The sequence below is a fragment of the Euprymna scolopes genome, chromosome 2 (genome assembly GCF_053919585.1).
Source record: "Euprymna scolopes isolate OS-2025 chromosome 2, ASM5391958v1, whole genome shotgun sequence".
NCBI classification, from domain to species: Eukaryota; Metazoa; Mollusca; class Cephalopoda; order Sepiida; family Sepiolidae; genus Euprymna; species Euprymna scolopes.
Genome location: NC_136483.1, coordinates 143,075,796 through 143,094,764, shown reverse-complemented (window position 1 = coordinate 143,094,764; position 18,969 = coordinate 143,075,796). Strand labels below are relative to the sequence as shown.

The window sequence follows — 18,969 nt, the reverse complement described above, 5'->3', positions numbered from 1 at the left end:
TTGATTAACAATCGATTTTAACTGACAAAGATTGAAGGTTAGATCCTTACTGCAGAAGATTAATTTAAAATTTAGTTTAATCTTTGGCCTAACATTCAGACATTAATTGGAATACATAGAAGATACTGCCAAGTCTGCCACAAAAATCTGCTCCCTTTACTAGACTAGAAAATTTTTATCACCTACCAGCATCCAATATATATAAAAGTGACTTTGCTTGTCTACAGAACAATCTACCAAACTACTGTCAAATTTTATTCTACAGGCTTGAAAACTTTATTTTTTTTTTTTTACTTGGGAGTCATACCACTTATGAAAGCCTGAAGGTCACTCAAGGATAAGGGTTAATGAATGCATACAGGGAATTTGGACCTATGGAACAAATTCGATTTGGTAAGGAGTCAAAATTGGAGAAAAAAAAAAAAAAAAGAAATGGAACTTAGCAGGTGCAAGTTTACTAAATGTGCTACTTTTATGCATGTGCAAATATACATTTATAGAGTTGTTATATGTGTATAGACTTGGCTCAGATGATAACAAATAACACTGGAGCGCTAAATGTTTTGATTTCAATCCTAGCTGATAGCACCCAAGTCCTTTTTTTTTTTTTCTTTTTTTTTTTTAAACTTTTGAAATTGCTATTATATATTTGGTAAAACATAATAACCAATAGAGAAATGAAATTTGCATAAATTAAAATATATTCAAGCAAATTCTATGACTGGCCAACATGTTGCCATTTACCCATCCGAACCACTTAGCTTTTCTAGGCAAACAAAAAGAGTCTAACCTAATTGTTCTAACCCCATCAGCACAATATTGCATCCCTGTATTTATTTTAAAAGTACTGAATGTGCTTTCACAAACTTAATGCATTTTCACCCTTTTCTTGCATTTTCTTTGCTTGGACCACTTACTTTTGGAATTTCCTGTTTTATTGATTGTACCAACACTCAAAAATTTAAATGCAATGTGAAAAAATATTTTGCTGCATAATTCCCCAATTAAGATGGCTTATATAAATTTTAGGTAGAATTTTTTGTGTGGATGAATGCTGTCACGCCTCCCCCCCCCTTTTTTTATTAACACATTAAAAAAAAAAAAAAATAGCTTGATTTTCTTATAATTGGAAATATTTTTTTTTATTATAAAACATCAAATAAAACATTTTTTTTTATAATTTAAATCTTAATTGTTTTTATTGAAAATGTGAAAATATTTAAGTAGTTTAGTTACTATTTTGTTTTAATTGGAATGTTTTGTTTATTTTTTAATATTTTATAAAGAGTTTATATTGAAAACATTTTCTAATACTTTAACTTTTTAAATAGTCGAATAGATTTTTCTAAATAGAAATGTAAAAAATTGAATACATTAAACATAGTAATAGCATATATTGGAAATGCATTATCTGTTAGCATTATTGGTACTTTTGTTGATTGATGCTCTGACAATGATCTTATTGTTTGCTGAATTTACTGCAAATTTTCTCCATAACCAATTCTCACGTGTTCAAACTAAATAAAAAATTATTTCAAATTTTAAACCAATGAAAATGAAGGACTGTTTTCTGATAAACACTATTTCCAAATTCAAAATTAGAAGCCGTCATTAAGTAAACTATTTCTCTATCTAAAAAAAAAAAAAAAAAAAAAAAAAAAAAAAAATTAAGTATTTATAGGATTTAAAAAATCCTTTGTTGAATTTATCTTTACAAAAAAGTAAATAACGTTCTTCCAAGAAATGAAGAGAAAAGACAAGCAAAACAAAAATAAAAGTATAGACAATTCCAAGTAGGTATAGCCAGTATTTGGAAGTGGTAAGGTACAAGACAGAACTTAGAGAGAGAGATGGACATTGTGTGGCGACTTTGAAGTGCTGAATGAGAATTTTTACTACACCTTATAAAAGAGTCACTCTTAAGACTCGAGATAACAGTTTGAAGAAGGCTGTCAAACATCAAGCTGAGCCAAGGATGCTTTGATTCTTCTTAAGTGATAAAAACTGCCAGGATTCGTTGCATAATGTGCAGAATAACAGGTGACTAGCCTACAGTCTGCACATGTTATCTTACTAAGGCTTAAACGTCTTAGTTTATTTTATTCATTGCTGGATGAAGAGGAGAAAGAGGAGTCATACTTTTTCCAAGGTGTAGTACTGAAAAGAATGTCACAGACCTAATGGAGATTCAAAGTCTGTTCTTGTAACCATTAAACCATGTCTACTTTGAGCAACAATTGTGTCAGAGAGGGGGGGGGGTAGCTTCCAGTCATTAGAGTTTGTGGCAAAGAGCAAAGCAAGAAAATATAGGACAGATTTTCAAGAAAATGTGATTTGGGGGAATCGGCATCAACCATGAAAACCACAACTCTTTCTCATTGTGAGATTATCAGAACTATGCCATCTTCCACTTCCATTCCTGGAAGGGTTAAACATGGCTGACAGGTCTGGTACCTAACAATATTAAGACAGCAACTAAACTAACAAGACTGTTGAACATCAGGGGGATTTACTTGTACTTGCAGCAACATTGATCCAGGGTTGAGTCAGCTTCAAACGAGTTCACAATGTCATGGACCAGAGCTGACCATGCTGGATGATCAGCTGCTGAAGATGTAGTGATAAAGAGCTTGTCACAGCTCAAACGGCAGAATCTTTATACATGTGAGCCACTCGCAAATTCAAACTCTACCTTGGTATAGTGCCATGTCTTGACCTGGTCACCTTGCCGCCTGCAACAATCAGGTAGTGGTTCAGCAGCAACAGTCTAACGTATGCGCTCACTCAACATCAGAGAGGCTGGTTGCCTCTGTGACAAGCAAGGAACATGTCAGGCTCAGAGCTGCAAACACAGTGAAAATAGAACGTTGCTTCTTTGCATGTACAACTGTCGTTGCATTGCAGGTTCTCTCAGCCTAACCTTTCAAATTTATGTCTGGGGTAAACCTGCAATCTTGCAGATATCGTGAATTTGGCCGACCAGGAAAATTCTGGTGCATGATCTTTGTGCAAAAATCTGATTCACTCAATATATATATATATATATTGAGCTGGAATCCACAGAAAGAGGGCACTTCAGAGACACCTATATGTGACTAAATGGGAAGTATTAAAGAAATGGACGGAAATAGAGAGAACCCAGAATCTTTATAAATTGAGACCAACTGTTAGCAGCCTCGGCTCCTCTTAAATAATGTTGCAATATAGTTAACAGCCAGGAAATTAAAATTAGAAATTAAGTCAATAATTAATAACTTTCAAAAACATTAAGAATTACTTCTCTATTGATCTGCATATTTTTTATATTCTGAAATTGTTTTAAAGTTTTGTTATTTCAAAATAACTGGCAGTATCTCGAAATTGAATACAAATGCAGGCAGTCATGTTTAATATTTTACTGGATTCAAAAGACTTTTTTTAACAAAATCTTACTTAAAAAAAGAAGTGTTTAAACAGTTTCAGAACATTAAAGAAAGTATAATTTGGTAGAAAGTATAATTTTTCTGTTTGGTAAGTTCTTAATTATTGTTTTTGTTGGATAACAATATTGCAAGATTACAAAAAAAAAAAAAAAAAAAGTTTAAATGGACTAAAGAATTGTCAAATAGTTTATAGGTTCATTTCCATTAAACTGTATATATTTTTATTATTATTAGATCATCGCTTGTTCAGGAATTTTCTAATATATAGGACTGTTCTACAAAAGATTTACGCATATGAAAATAAATTGAATGAAAGTTATCTTTCAACATTGACAGCCTCTGTTGCAGAACCACACGTTTTTCTCTTGCCCTTAGGATTGGGATCAAAGTGTAGTACTGACTGTTATCAGTCAGGGAGAAATCCTTGACTGGAGTAATTTTAATCCTGTACTGAAGCTGGATGTCTTAAGAAAAAAAACAAAAAAAAAAACTGTCAAACTTACCCTCATAGGGAAGCAAATAAATAGAGATTCTTAAGATTTCTTTTCAGTCAAGCTTTTAATGTATGAATACAGCAAAAAAAAAAAAAAACAAAAAAAAAATTGGAAATCATTTTGAAGTTGTTAAAACTGAATAGAAAATAATTTCTAGTATGAAAATCTGAAAGTAAAAATAAAATATGGTTTCCTTGTGTTCCTAAACAAAATAACACGTAAATTTCTAATGCAACCATGTGGTAAAAAAGATATAGTTCTATAGCTACATATAAATACTGGCAGGCTGTTTGCCATTGCCCAGTCATAAGATACGCTTAAACATGATATTTTAATTCATGCAGATCACATATTATTATAGAGACAATTCTCTAGGGATTATTATACGGAACCTAATCTAGAAAACTGAAATCAAAACTAAAAAAAAAAAAAAATATCTAAGACTTGGGTGCCATCAACTAGATTTAAAACCAAAACATAACACACGCCCTCATTCCTCAGCCTGTGAGCTATGCCCATACACACACACACACATATATATATATTAACCTGTCATCCCTTGATCACCTAAGAAAAGATTCAAGCAAGAGTGCACGGTCCACAGTTTTATAATTATATAGATTAACAGCTTGTGCTACATTTATTTACATTTGTGCAATTCGTTTTTGTTGATCACATATGGTTCAAAACTACAGCCTTGCAAACAATCTGATTTGAAGCATGCTGGGTGCGTCAATAAGAGGGTGTATCTAAATACTCTGAATGCTCTAAAAACTACAAGGTGGAACGATAAAAGTGTCATCCTAAGAAAAACAACAATACAGCTTTATTTTAAAACTTATTGAAAAAATCAATTTGGGTAACTTGATTATGTAGTAGAGCTGACATCTATTCAATGTAGCTGCTTTCAGCCTCAATCACGACCTCGATACAGGTCTGGAACTGGGAGCATGCCTTTTTCACAAGCACCGACAGGAGCTCGGTGGATGGCGATGATCAAGCTGCCTTTGATGTTGTGGGAAGTCATGTTGGTGATGTTCTCGATGTATGACTAAATGAACTAGTCCAGCAGGTTCAGGGGGGGGGCAGGGAGAGAGGGGTACAAAGTCATAGCACTCCCCCTGAAACCAAGCTTGAGTCTCTTTGGACTTGTGGGCGGTCACCAAGTCCTACTACCACACCCAGGGTCTGCCAACGACCACCTGATTACACCAGGGGATCACCATACTCTTCAGTACATCCAGGTACACTTTGGTGTTGACTTTCAAGCTGATTATGCATGCTCATTCGTGAAACAGTTGACAAACATAAAAATTTGATGATCCACACATTTTTAAATTTTAGCCCATTAGCAGCCCATTTTTCCAGATGGAAACCAATTAAAGTTCTCCACCTGTCTGAATAGCCTATATACAAAATGTCAAATCTGTAGATCAAAAATGCATTGAGCATATAAGTGTCCTCACACACAGATACAGAGAGCGAGACAGCTCTGTTATACAAAAGCTGGGTTAATCAATGTTCCCTTTTTACCTATATATTTTAATCAGATGTAATAACATTCCTTGGTTTTAGGATGGAATAAGGTTTTGGAAAAAAAACAAAACAAAAAAAACATTTAAATTAATTTGTAATTTACCACTTATGCATGTAGCTCGATGCCTGAAGGGACAACTAATCCATTATAAAGAGGGAATATCATCACAAGTATTAATATTATTTAAAAAATAGCTAGAGTGAGTGAACAGAAAGCTTAATCTTTAATTTGGTTTTATTTTCTTTAATTTATTTGGCTTTGCAAACCCACCTCCTCAATTCCAACAATCTAAAGAACAAGAGAGGATAAAGAGATAAAAGAGAAGAATTTTTAGTTCCATTGTTTGCTATTGTAGATTGCACAAGCTGATAACGGCCATTCTTTCTCAAATACAAAAATAGCTAACTAAAACATAATAGGATCGATGCTGTTTAAAAGTGAATTAAAAATTTATCAAAAGAAATGTACTACTGCATTAATTGTTAAAAGAGCTTTTTTTTTTTTTAAATTCTAATTAAAATAAATCAAATTGTCCTTGCATTTAGAAAAAAAAACAAACAAAAACAAAAGCAATTGTACAAAAGACTATCGGAAAGAAAGAGAAAGGAAGACCCAAATCTTTTTTTGGCAATAATTCACATCTTTCTAGAAAAAAAAAAAAAAAAAAAAAAAATTTGGTAAATTTTTATGATGTGCCCCGGCGTATTATAAACATCCCGACCTCCCCATGTTAAGAACAGCTTTTGGAATAACCGCCCACCCTTAACCTCGAAAGCCGTTCTTATCATGGGGAGGCTGGGAGGTGTTTATTCTGAAAGCCGTTCTTAACATGAGGTGGTTCTGGAGCAGGTTGTAAAAAAAATACCGAAATCTTTTAAATTAACAGTAACAGCTGCAGTTCAAATAAAAAAATTAGCTCATATGGAGAAAAATTTTAATATATATCGAACCCGAAGCCCTGAGGCGAAGTTTGAAAATAAAATCGGCCAGCCAGAATGAGTTAGTGAAAGATGTTTGAATTTATTTAAGTAAAAACGAAATTGACATGTGCGCGCCCGGAAGTCGAGCGTTACGACGACGACGTCAATGACCAGGTTTGTTTGCTATATAAGCGAAGTAAAAAAGAAAACGTTAAAACTTAAGCAGGAAAAAACACAAAAGAACTAACGTAAGGCAAACGAATGATGAAAACAGAAAAACAAACACGTGAAAAATGGCTTAAATAAGCCTGTTTCGATATTAAAATTTAAAAAAAATCGGTGGGTACCCGGGTGTTTTTGGGTGTGTGGTCGGGGGTGGATGAGCGAAGTAAAAAAAAAAAACAAAAAAAAACAGAAAAACAGAAAAACGAACGTTACGTGAAAAATGGCTTAAAATAACACTGGTTCAATATTTAAATTAAAAAAAAAAAAAAAAAAAAAAAAAAATAGACATCTCACACCACGATTCGAATCCAAAACGTTTAGATAACGAACCAACGCGCTAATTGACTGAGCTAACGCGACGTACATTAAATTTGTTCAGTTTTTCAACTATTTAAAGCAAATCAGGTCATGACGTCATCTGCCGCATGCGTAGAACCGCTCATCGTCACGAAAAGACCGTTTTTAGTTTTGTTTGTTTTTTAAAAGAAAATCAAATTTTTGCAACTAAGAGGAAGACAACTCAAAGTATCGAGACCAAAATCAGACTTGTACTGAATCCAGTTTAATAGTAAAAAAAAAGGTAAAAATTGTAATTTTACCACTATAAAAAAAGAACGTAATTTTTGGAATATGACGCCTTTGTTCCATGAGTACGTACATAAATATTTTTCTGTATATATTTTTTTAAAAATAAGTAACTCTTAATAAGTACAGAAGATCCCTGGGATACGGCATAAATCCATCCCATGGGGTTGGGATCGTATTTAAATCAATATTTAATTTTAGGCTGACGAGATATATCGTTTTTTTGTTTTTATATTTTGTCGCCAAGGTAAAATAAAACGATTCCCACAAGATAGACTAATATAGTAGTTGTTTTGAACTGAGCGAAGGTCTACTAATGTACACTCTCCATTAAAACTTGCAGAGTCTATTTAATTTGCCCGTCTTTGAAACGTTAAATATTCGCCATTTTGGGATCGCCGCATATTGCTTTTGTTTTTCTGTATAAAAAAAGAGAAACTCGATTCGAATCTCTGGCCCACGGCCAGTGGTCTCTAGAAAGTGATGTAACGTTTGGTCAATGTCGGCTTACAGTCGTCATATCAGACTGTTGCTTTCATTTCGAGATGAGACACTCCCCTAATAAACAGGAGAGCTGGTTTTCCTCAAAGTTAGGTAAAATCAAACAAACCAGGTTATTGACTTCATTAAAAACTGTCCCGCAGAAAATGTTAACTCCTGAATAGCTATTGCTTACGTCGTAACGCCCGCACACGTGCGGGCACCTGTCAATTCTCTTCTTAAATAAATTCAAACATCTTTCAGTAACTCATTCTGGCTGGCCGAGCGGATAATGTGTCATGTTTTTTTCACATTTGATTTTCCAACTTCGCCTTAGGGCGTTGGGTTCGATCCTACCAACCGGGCAACACCGGGTACCTCTGCTAGTATAATATAAATCTAAATATGAAAATCCGACAGCAAAAATTGTAGCGCCAATGCTCTTCCATAGAAATTGACCCAGACTATAGTAAACATGAAATGACGTTGCAGTTAATGTGTACAATGGTGACTGACGTTAATACACAACAGTTTGGAGATGCCTAAAGTTATAAACAATTTGTTTAAAATATGTGGCAGATGTGTACAATGCATACACCGTTATATTTTTTCTGCGGATTATCGATTGGGCACTAATCTACTGGATTATCAAAAACAAGAGGCAAAAAACGTCAATATTTAGACATTGAAAGAGGTGCTTGGGTTTTAATTACAATTAAATCGATCCCCCATATTGGAAACACTCAACAAGAACACGTCACGTAAGAGCATTTATTTTAGTTGCTACTTGTACAGTTTAATCAAGACATTAAAAAAAAATGAATATATCAAAAAAAGGTTATATTGTACGTATTTGTTATGGAATGAAGTTCTCCAATAAAAGAATTTCACTTAATTTCGTTTCATCAAGTAGTTTTTTTTTGTTTTTTTTTTACAGCCGGGGGGGGGGGGGGGGGGGGAATAAAAAAAGGTAAATATGAAGCATTACTCCAACCTCGAAAATTCCTTTAAAATTACCACTCTTATAGGTTTTTGTGGTAGCTGAAAACAAAAATAACATAATTATGGCAAACGAGTAGTTTCCAAGATATGAAAAAATGTTAGTTTTTATAAAAGTGAGGGATCACTTTTTTTATAATAATTAAACGTAAAATGAGCATCCACTTTGTCGCCACAATTCGGGGGGGGGGGGCTTTCCACCCTCGGAAAATCCTTTAAAATTTCCACTAACGGTTAAAATTCCAGGAAACAAGTAGTTTCCAAGATATGAAGAAATGCACTCACTTATAGTCATTCTTTTTTTTTAGGGGGGGGGGGACTGCCGGTTTGTTTTTCTTTCCTTTTTTGGAGGGGATATTCAATTATAGAACTTGTACAGTTTTTAACAGGTGCTTATGCAGTTTAATTAACCATTTTAACATAAGTAACGCACCAACATTAATCAAGCAGAAGAACTGTTTAATATTTTACAAAAATTCTGTTTACATTTGGTGGGAGGTGGTGAAATGTTGTGCTAAAAAACCATACAAGTTCTATAACTGAATATCCCCCCTCCAAAAAAAAAAAACAACAAAACAAACCGGCAGTCCCCCTCCTAAAAAAATGGTGACCATAAAGTGAGTGCATTTCTTCATATCTTGGAAACTACTCGTTTCCTGGAATTTTAAATGTTAGTGATTTTAAAGGATTTTCCGAGCGTGGAATGAAAGCCCCCCCCCCTCCCAAATCGTGGCCACTTGGCCTTTTGGTCAAGATCAAAGTGTAGTATCTGTTCTTTAGAGGCTGCACTTTATTTTCTTGTTCTCTTTCGGTGGAGGAGAAATCCTTCACGACTGAGACAATTTTTATTTTTGTACCTTTTCTTCACGTTAAAAAACGACCCTGGGGAGGCATTGTAAATAGGCACAAAGTGAGTAGCAGTGTCAGAAACCGACATTAAAAATGCGTGATAAAAAATTGAATTCGACCTATCTTTACAAGCTTGAAAAATGTAATTGAAACCCTAATTTCTTTTTTCAATTAAAGAAGCAAAGACTAAATTTAAAAAAAAAATAACAGGTTTAATAGCAAATTATGCAATATTTTTTTTAAATCGGTTTTCTTTAAAAAAGATTTAAAGAAAATCAACGTATTTTAACTTGCTTCAATAAAATATGTATATATAAATGCCAAAAAATCACTTACCTATGAAAAAATACCATTCAATGGGTACTTCCATTCTCCATTGTTAAGAATTTATCCATATTTATATTTTAAATTCCATGTATTTTTTAAATAAAAGAATATTTTAAATAACTATTTGAAAACGCCGCCATTACGTAAGCATTATTACGGTGTTAGCCAAATGCCGAACTGGTGTTTCTTTTTGTCTTGAACTACGGATGAACAGAAGGATGTAAAAACCACACATTCGCGTTAGCCTTCTAGCCTTGTGCATGAAGAAATGTGTCTCCATAGGTAAAAAATAGTCACATTTTACTTATAAGTTTTTTACTTAAAAAAAAAAAAAATAAATAAATAGGAATTTTTTTCTTTCTTTTCTCAAAGAGTTTTTGATTTAATATTTCATTTCCTCTTTATGGAGTGAATTAAAAAAAAAATTCAATGAAATAGAAATAATTTTCGTAATAAAACAAAACTTTCTGTGCAATATAAGAAGATTATAAGGTTTCACTAAAAAAAAAAAAAAGTTTTTAAACTTTGGACAGGTAAATTTGCAAATAATTTTATTTTTTTTTGTTTGTTTTAAATTAGCTTATTTTATTTATTGATCTTTTATCTTCAATTTGTGATATATAAATTTAAGGTGAGAAAATTTTCATTTTAATAGACATTTCAAAATAGGGGGAGGGGTGAATTAAAAAAAAAAAAAAAAAAAACCTTGTCTAGAATATTATATTCGGTTTATTGGAAAGAGCATAAAATTTCACATTGAACCTGAAAATACCAAAAATTGTATTATTTTAGAAAAAGCGTGAACTCGACTAGTAGATAAAAATATTGATTTTGTAGATTTCGGTGTGCTAAAAAAAGAATCTGAAAACCCTATCTGTCGCAAATTAATATTTTTCCAATGGATTATTTTCTTTATAAAATCAGCTATAATGGCGTAAGTCGGCTGATTGCGCACAGACCGAAGAGAAATCACATTTATTTTTAAAAAATCAGCATTTTATTAGTTTCCGTAAGTAAAAAATAAATATCACAACGGCAACGCATCGTTGTATTTGTTCACGTAATTCGGTTCTTGTGCGCACGAGCGTAAAATGACTTGTAACATTGGAGGAATTTTTAGCGGGCATTTTCATTTTTTGTTACGTAGTTTTTAATGCTTTTTAATTGATCTAAAAAAATTCAGTTTTCATGAGCAGTTTACAAAAACAACCGTTTTTCCGTAAGTAACGTGCCGAAATTTATCGAAACCGCCGCCCCCTCCGCCCCGCCAATGTAAAGACAGAATTTTTGTGAAATGTTAATCATTACTCTGCTCGATAAATTTCGGCACGTTACTTACGGAAAAACGGTTAATTAAACTGCAGAAGCATCTGTTAAGCTATACAACTTCTATATGCTTACCCCCTCCCCATCACAAAAAAAGAACGAAAACAAAGTTTTTTTGTAAACCGGTCGTAAAAACTTACTAACAGCATTATTTTTACTAACTATAACATGAGAATTTTTTTTTATGAAAATATTTCTTGTAATTTAAAATGTCCGCCATGTATACATGCGTAGCGTAAATGAAGTCAATAAAGTGGCGGCCTCTGTGGGCATGCGGAATCAGCCGACTTACGCTGATTTTATAAAGAAAATAATCCATTGGAAAAATATTAATATCTCCGAAACTATTAATTTGCAACGGATACGGTTTTCAGATTTTTTAGCACACCGAAATGTACAAGAAAAAAAATTTTTTTTTTCTAATTCGAGTTCACGCTTTTTCTAAAATTTTATCAAAATTTTGATAGATTTTTAAAGTGAAAAAAAAAAAAAAAAAAAAAAAAAAAAAAAAAAGAATTAACTCGTAAAATTCAATTGATTTCATTACGTAAACAAAATGGTTGCACATTGTAAACCATTTTTTTTTTAAGTGCACTAGTACCGTTTATTTTGGAAGTATATTCCATAAAGCAAAACAACCCACTTTAAAGAGAAATTACGAGTTTTTTTTATATGTTTTATTCGCAGTTTTTTGTTAAGGGTGTAAAAAATTCCCAAAATTCTGACACCTACAAAGTGGGAGCTCATTTTACGTTAAATTTTATAGAAAAGTGATCCCCACTTTTTAAAAACTAATATTTCTTCATATCTTGGCAACTATTCGTTTGCCGTAATTTTCGAGGGTGGAGTAATTCTTCATATTTACCGAAAAAACAATTTATGATATCGAGCAAAAGGTTCGATTTTTAGGAAGAAAAGCTAGTATTAAAGATGGGGATGAAGTGTCGGCGCTTTAAATTGAGTTATCTCCCCGTGGCGTGTTCAAAAAATTTAAAGATGGCTGACTTCAACATGTTTTTTTTTCGCTGTAAAAAAAAAAAAAAAAAAAAATCTACTCACTCAAATTAAGTGAAACTCTTTCGGAGATCTTCAGTCCAAAGCGGATGCGTACAATATAACCTTTTTACGATATTTTCATTTTTTTTTTTTATCTCTTGATTAAACTGTACAAGTACCTTTTAGTTTGCTGGAACTTAATGAAAATTACTTTTGAAAAAAGGGTGTTTGAGGGGGGGGGCGATAATGTTTCAATGGCAGAGATCTTAAAGCTAAAATTCACACACACGCACAAAAACAAACAAACAAAAAAGAATTCAATAAGTCCGGTGGCAAAAATAAAAATATAAAACGTCGTTTTTAATGTGCGCGCAAATTTTCGGAGAGAAAAAAAAAAGAAACTGCATACAAGTGGTGCGTGCGTAAATGACAGATTTTTATTAGACAATATTAAATTGGTTTTGGTAAAAAACGAAATAAAACAACCATTCATGTTTCAACAATTATAGTTTGGAACGATCAAACTAATTCACTCGTCCAAATGCCTGTTGTGTTTTTATTCAAGATTAGTACAATGAAAACTTGTTTGAATAATCTTTTTTGGTACTCATATGCAGTCATCATGCACTTATTGATCCGTGCTGAAATAATAACGTTTATTATTTAAAAAGCCATTCTTAACATGGGCAGGGGAGGGTGTTTTGTACCTATTCTGTGCTTTAACCTTACAATTGAATAAAATAAAATAAAACTTTAAACTTGGAAATACGATTTAAAAAATAGCGCGGATCAGTAAGTGCACTAGCACCGTTTTTTTTTTTTTTTTTTTTTTTTTTTTTTTATCATTCACTCAACCGTGATCATCGTACTTTACAATGGCCATGACTCGGTTTATGGTCTTGTAACATTCAGAAATGCTTGTTGGCCGGGGTGAGAGAGAGAGAGAGAGAGAGAGAGAAATTCCACGTGGTCCAATGTCACAAAAAGTTGGCGGAAATTCGAAATAGAAGCCAAACTTGTGCTTTCCTTTTCCTACATTTCTTTTCTAGATATTTCGACCTAGTTCAAGTGTAATAGCCCCAAAAATGCCACACGGCGGACGATATTGTGCGGTAAAATAGGGACGGATCTATATGATCTCTCTATATACTAACCCTTAAAAATAGTGCTTGTTAAAAAAGTCGACATATTTTTGGGTTTGTATTACTGTACACAGATTCGAAAAAGTAGTTAAAAAACAAATATATAACAAATAAATGTTATCAAAGGCAAGATAAGTTACTTTTCTACCAAACTGGATATAATTCTCGTGTTTTTATTCAATTTAACATGTTTATTCAGCTCGAAAAACATGCAGTGTTTACCGATGCATTGGAAAATTCAAAATGGCGCCCGACTCTCTCTTAAACACGGTAAGTTCGGGAAAAGGTGTTATAAATAATAAACTAGACAAAATACTGTTAGAAATTCGCTCAATATATATTACCGTGACATAGGTTGACATATATTCGGTGTTTTCTAATAGTATTTGGTCTAGTTTATTATTTATAACACCTTTTCCCGAACTTACCGTGTTTAAGAGAGAGTCGGCCGCCATTTTGAATTGTCCAATACATCGGTAAACACTATGTTTTTCAAGCTGAATAAACATGTTACATTGAATAAAAACACTAAAAATATATCCAGTTTGGTAGGAAAGTAACTTATCTTGCCTTTGATAACATTTATTTGTTATATATTTGTTTTTTGACAATTTTTTCGAATCTATGTGTACAGTAATACAAACCCCAAGTAATTTTATGGAAAATTGGGGAAATGGCATTTTCCCTAGATGTAAACACCATGAAAATTGCAAATACAGAGCGCGCATACTTATCTCCCCTTTTCCACACTTTAATGGCGGACTTTTAAAACTATTACTAAAAACACGGCAAATGTGCATTTCAGCGGCGTACTCAGTTGTACATTAGCGGTGTCAGAAATTTCGTGAAAATAGTGAATAATTCCACCCCATCTTTCCAAGCTTAAAAATGTAATTCAAGCCCTAATTTTTTTTCAATTAAACGAGCAAGGACCAAGGTTTTATTAAAAAAAAACAAAAAAACTGTGTTATTTATTAGACTAAATGTACAACTTGTACATTTAGTCTAATAAAAAATGGGTGCTAGTGCAGAGAGTGATCCGCGCTATTTTTTAAATTGTATTTCCAAGTTTAATTAAAGTTTTTTTTGTTGTTTTTTTTTTATTCAATTGTAAGGTTGAATTATAGAATAGGTACAAAACACCCTCCCCATGTTAATGGCTTTTTAAATAATAACGTTTTTATTTACGTTCGGATCACTCTCTGCACTAGTATCAAAAAATGTTGAAAAAATATAAATAAACATTGTTACGGGTTTTATTTCAAATTTAAGTCTAATAATGTCTTATATAAAAATAAATTTTTGTCTGCCAAATAATTTACGCCGCTGAAATACACATTTACCCTAATTTAAAACACGCATTCATACATGTTCGCCATAATAAAAATAAAAAGGCTAGGTTCAACAGTACTTTTACAGTTTACCGACGAAAATGAAACGCCATTTTATTTCGAGTACCTGTCGATTAGAATCAGGGGAGAAAATCAGTATTATAAACTATGGCCTAAGGCAGGAAATAAACAAAATTAAACTAGATATTAATTACTTCAGGTGAAAGAACTATGAAAGTAAAGTGAAAGAACATATCCGTAATTGTTTAATTGAAAATGTTTCGATTTCTTCATTAATGAAAACGGGAAAGCTTTTCAGGACCCCCCCCCCCCAACCGCGCCCCCAATGTAAACAGTAAAATCTTCGAAAAATGTTAAATGGTGTTCTAATTGGTAAATGTCGGTGACGGTGCGTTACTTACGGAAAAACGGTTAACTAAACTGCAGAAGAAGCACCTATTAAGCCACATAAGTTCTATGAATCTCCCTCCCGCAAAAAAGACGAAAAACATACAAATGTTTGGTGCTTATGTTTTTGTAAACTGCATTAAAAACTACGTGAGGCAAAAAAAAAAAAATAATAAATGAATAAAAAGCTCCCCCAATTTGTTGTACTTTTCTTTAATTGTAAGTCATTAAAAAATGTCAGTCCGTAATTTTTTTATTGATATGCCATGTGAGAAGGCAGTTTGCTAGGTGAAGCAAAGCATTGAAGCATTGCTTCAATGCTTTGCTTCACCTAGCAAATAAACGACGACTTGCTTCAATGAAGCAAGTCGTCGTTTATGCTGCCGCGTGCGCGTAGCATAAATGGAAGCTGTAAAATGGCGGAAAGTGGTTCGTGGGTTCAGGGGTTAATACCATGCAACCGGTAAATTTGCTCCCGGTTTGAGTATCAGATTCGTTGTCAGCGACCTCGATTACTCCTAAAAAACACCCCCAAATTAGAGTGGTCGGTGTTCTGTTATAACGTATCCGAATATTTACCAAATTTTCAGCTACTTCATTAATATGCTTATGTGCTGAATAGCGTAAAAAACAAATTGAGTTAAAAAAAAAAAAAATCTAAAAATTTAGATATTTTTGGTGAGGAAAAAAATAGCCGCGAGCGATTAAAACATTTAAAGTTATATTATTCAACACGTTAAAGATAAAACCTATTTCCATCCAATACAAAATACAAGAGAGTCTGTACCTACCCACCCATGCAAATGGATGCCGTCAAAGGAGCTGTAGACACGCAGCCCTGTTGCTTAGCTTTATTAACCAAAGTAAAAAATTTAAGGTATATTCTACAATAGAGAATAGAACGAAAAGAGATAGTCAAAAAAACAATTTAACAAATGTTACCAAAAGGTAAGATAAGTTCTATGTACTGGGATAAGTTTTTGGTGTTTTAACTTATTTTAAAGCGTTTATTAAATTTTGAAACGAAAGTAGATCCGAATTGCAGAACGAAAACAAACATGGCGACCTCATAATTTGACATTTATTGGGTGGATTACTATCGGTATTTCTATTTTAGAGTGATTCTCGAAACTTCAAAAAGGCTTATGTCGCCATCTTTGTTTTGAAAACCAGGTTTTCGTTCTACAACTCGGTCCTACTTGCGTTTCAAACTTAAAACGCCAAAAACTTATTCAGGTATGTAAAAAGAGTAACTTATCTTGCCTTTGGTAACATTTGTTAATTTACCACTTTTTCGTTCTGTTGTCTATTGCAAAAACATTTTCCCTTTTCGTCGTGCAAGGGTTAGAGGCTATTTTGAAAACAACCTAAAATGCATATCTGCCAAAGCATACTCAACAAATCTTTAAAAAAATTTTTTTTTTTTTTTAAATGCGTAGCGTACCCGTCACTGAGGGAATTCTCATATTCTAAAAAAAGCTACGTAAATTGTTTAATTTTTTTACCTAAGAAAATCGAATTTTATGACTACCGCATGTTCTAGAGGGAGATAATTCAATTCGATCTATCGAGATCCAAATTAGCCTTCCTATGGATACAATTTACCATTAAAATCGCTAAAAATGATTGTTAATAAAAAAAAAGATCAATTTACACGATTTTCGTTCCATGACGGGTACGTACATCATAAATAATTTTTCTGCAAGTGAGCTTTTGTACTAATGCATTTACTGATCCCTGCTAAAATAATTTAGAAAGCCATTCTTAACATGGGGGAGGGTGTTTTAATTGTACCTATTCTGCATTTTAACCTTACAATAAAAACATACAACTTTAATTAAACTTGAAAATACTATTTAAAAAAGGCGCGGATCAATAAGTTGCACTAGCACCGTTTATATATATGGTACTGAGTACCATTGGTACTCATGCAGAGAGTGCCGTGTTGAAATAATATTTAAAAAGCCATTCTTAACATGGGGAGGGTGTTTTGTACCTATTCTGTACTTTCACCTTACAATTGAAATATATATATATATATATTAGTAAATAAGTACCGAGAAGAAGAAAAAAGGCCATAAAAAACACATACACAAACGTAATTCTATAAAATTACCAACAAAAGACTAAAATAGTCGACTTGTTTACAAAGAAACCAACATGATTCATTCTGGTTCAGGTTTTCAAGATCAGCATCCCTGTGTTGACAAAAGCTTAAAGAAGTTTGCGGTACTGTCGGCTTGGAAAAAAAAAACATTTTTTTTACAAATCCCTCCCACGTGTTTCATGTTGGATGAAAAAATGTAACACGTTGTTTCATAAATATTTTAGGTGCTAATGCAGTGAGTGATCCGCGATATTTTTTTAAATAGTATTTCCAAGTTTAATTAAATTTTTGTGTGTTTTTTTAATTCAATTGTAAGGTTGAAGTATAGAATAGGTACAAAACACTCTCCCCTCCCCATGTTAAGAATGTTTTTTTAAAATAACGCTATTATTTACGTCCGGATCACTCTCTGCACTAGTACCGGCTTTTTAAAATAACGTTATTATTTCAGCATGGATTACTCTCTGCACGAGTACCTATTTTTATTATAAAAGTTCAAGTATTTTGCCCATCCGACGGGACCGCAGAAAACCTTTGTCAACACGGGGGATGCTGAGAGTTTCCCTTGAATTTCTTTTTAAAAATTAGATTACTTAAGAAAAAGTTGAATTATGAAATTACGTATTGTAGAGCAATGCACGCAAACACGTGAAGTTGTCGAGTTACATTAATACAAAGATAATATCGATTAATAAAAAAAATGTAATTATTTTTTTACCGTTCTTCATGTGGTGACTAGAAACAAAGATAAAATTATAAATTTTATTATACAGATAAGTAACCATAGCAAAGTTTATTGATTAAATTGCGGAATAGGGATAATTAAAAATAAAAAAAAAACTCAGGCTAATTTTAAGTTAATGAAATAATAAGCGTATTTTTTCAGTATATTTTAACAAGTTTTTTTCTCCCCCACCCCAGAAGTGAAGGTTAGGTATTTTTCTGCTTTTCGAAATTAAACTTACGTGGTACATGCATTGCAATTTCCTTCTGAGTTGTGCAGGTTGATCAAACAGTTGGTAGTACTGTTCAACAAATTGTTTTGCAATCATCTCGAAGTTTGGGTTAAAGTCCACCATTTTCGATTCGAACAAGAGCCCTTTCTTTCTTTTTTTTTTTTTTTTTTTTTTTTTTAAAAAAAGATGATAAACAAATAAACAAACCCCCAAGTGTGTGCTTTCTTTTCGAACCTTCTTGTTTTAATTTTCTTTCAAGGGTTTAATGCAGATCTGTTTAATGTATATATACAAAGTTATACGGAAATATCCGCCAGTGTGATTTCTAAAAAAAATAATAATAAAAAAGGGGGGAAACTGGTTTTAAATGACTACCATTAGAGTGTTGGAATGGAACTCCTCTAACTTACAAAACAAAATGGCGCGACTCGACCGGAAGTTTCGGCTGCGCATATGCGACCTTCTGTGACGTCACAGAGATTCTACAATTCGATTAGTTGATATTTTTAGCTATGGGGAATCATATAATCGCGGTAAAGAAATCCCTTCTTTTCGGAAATTGAAAGTTATCTCCCTTTTTGTTGATAAAAATAAATCTTAAAATCTACGGTGGCGTCTAAAATATGATAATCCATAAACTTTCGCACATGTTTTACTATAGACAACAAATCGAAAAGGTGGCCAAGAAACAAATGTATAACAAATAAATGTTACCAAAAGCGAGATAGGTTACTCATATCTACCTGGATAAGTTTTAGTGTTTTAACTTATTTTAGAGTGTTTTTTTTTTTTTTTTTTTAAATTTAAAACGCAAGTAAGGGTGAGCGCTTACGCTTAAGTTAAAACGAAAACAAAAACAGCAACA

The 18,969-nt window shown here is 32.6% G+C and overlaps 1 protein-coding gene across 1 annotated transcript in view; it reads right to left on the bottom strand.

Moving 5' to 3' along the window:
- Window positions 1-18,590, bottom strand: part of LOC145296929 (uncharacterized) — a 48,862-nt gene extending 30,272 nt beyond the window's left edge. Inside the window, exon 1 of the mRNA XM_080143135.1 lies at window positions 18,114-18,590. Coding sequence (XP_079999261.1) covers window positions 18,114-18,227 — 114 coding nt within the window. The 5' untranslated portion in view covers window positions 18,228-18,590. The remainder of the gene's footprint in view (window positions 1-18,113) is intronic.
- Between the last annotated feature and the right edge of the window lie 379 nt (window positions 18,591-18,969).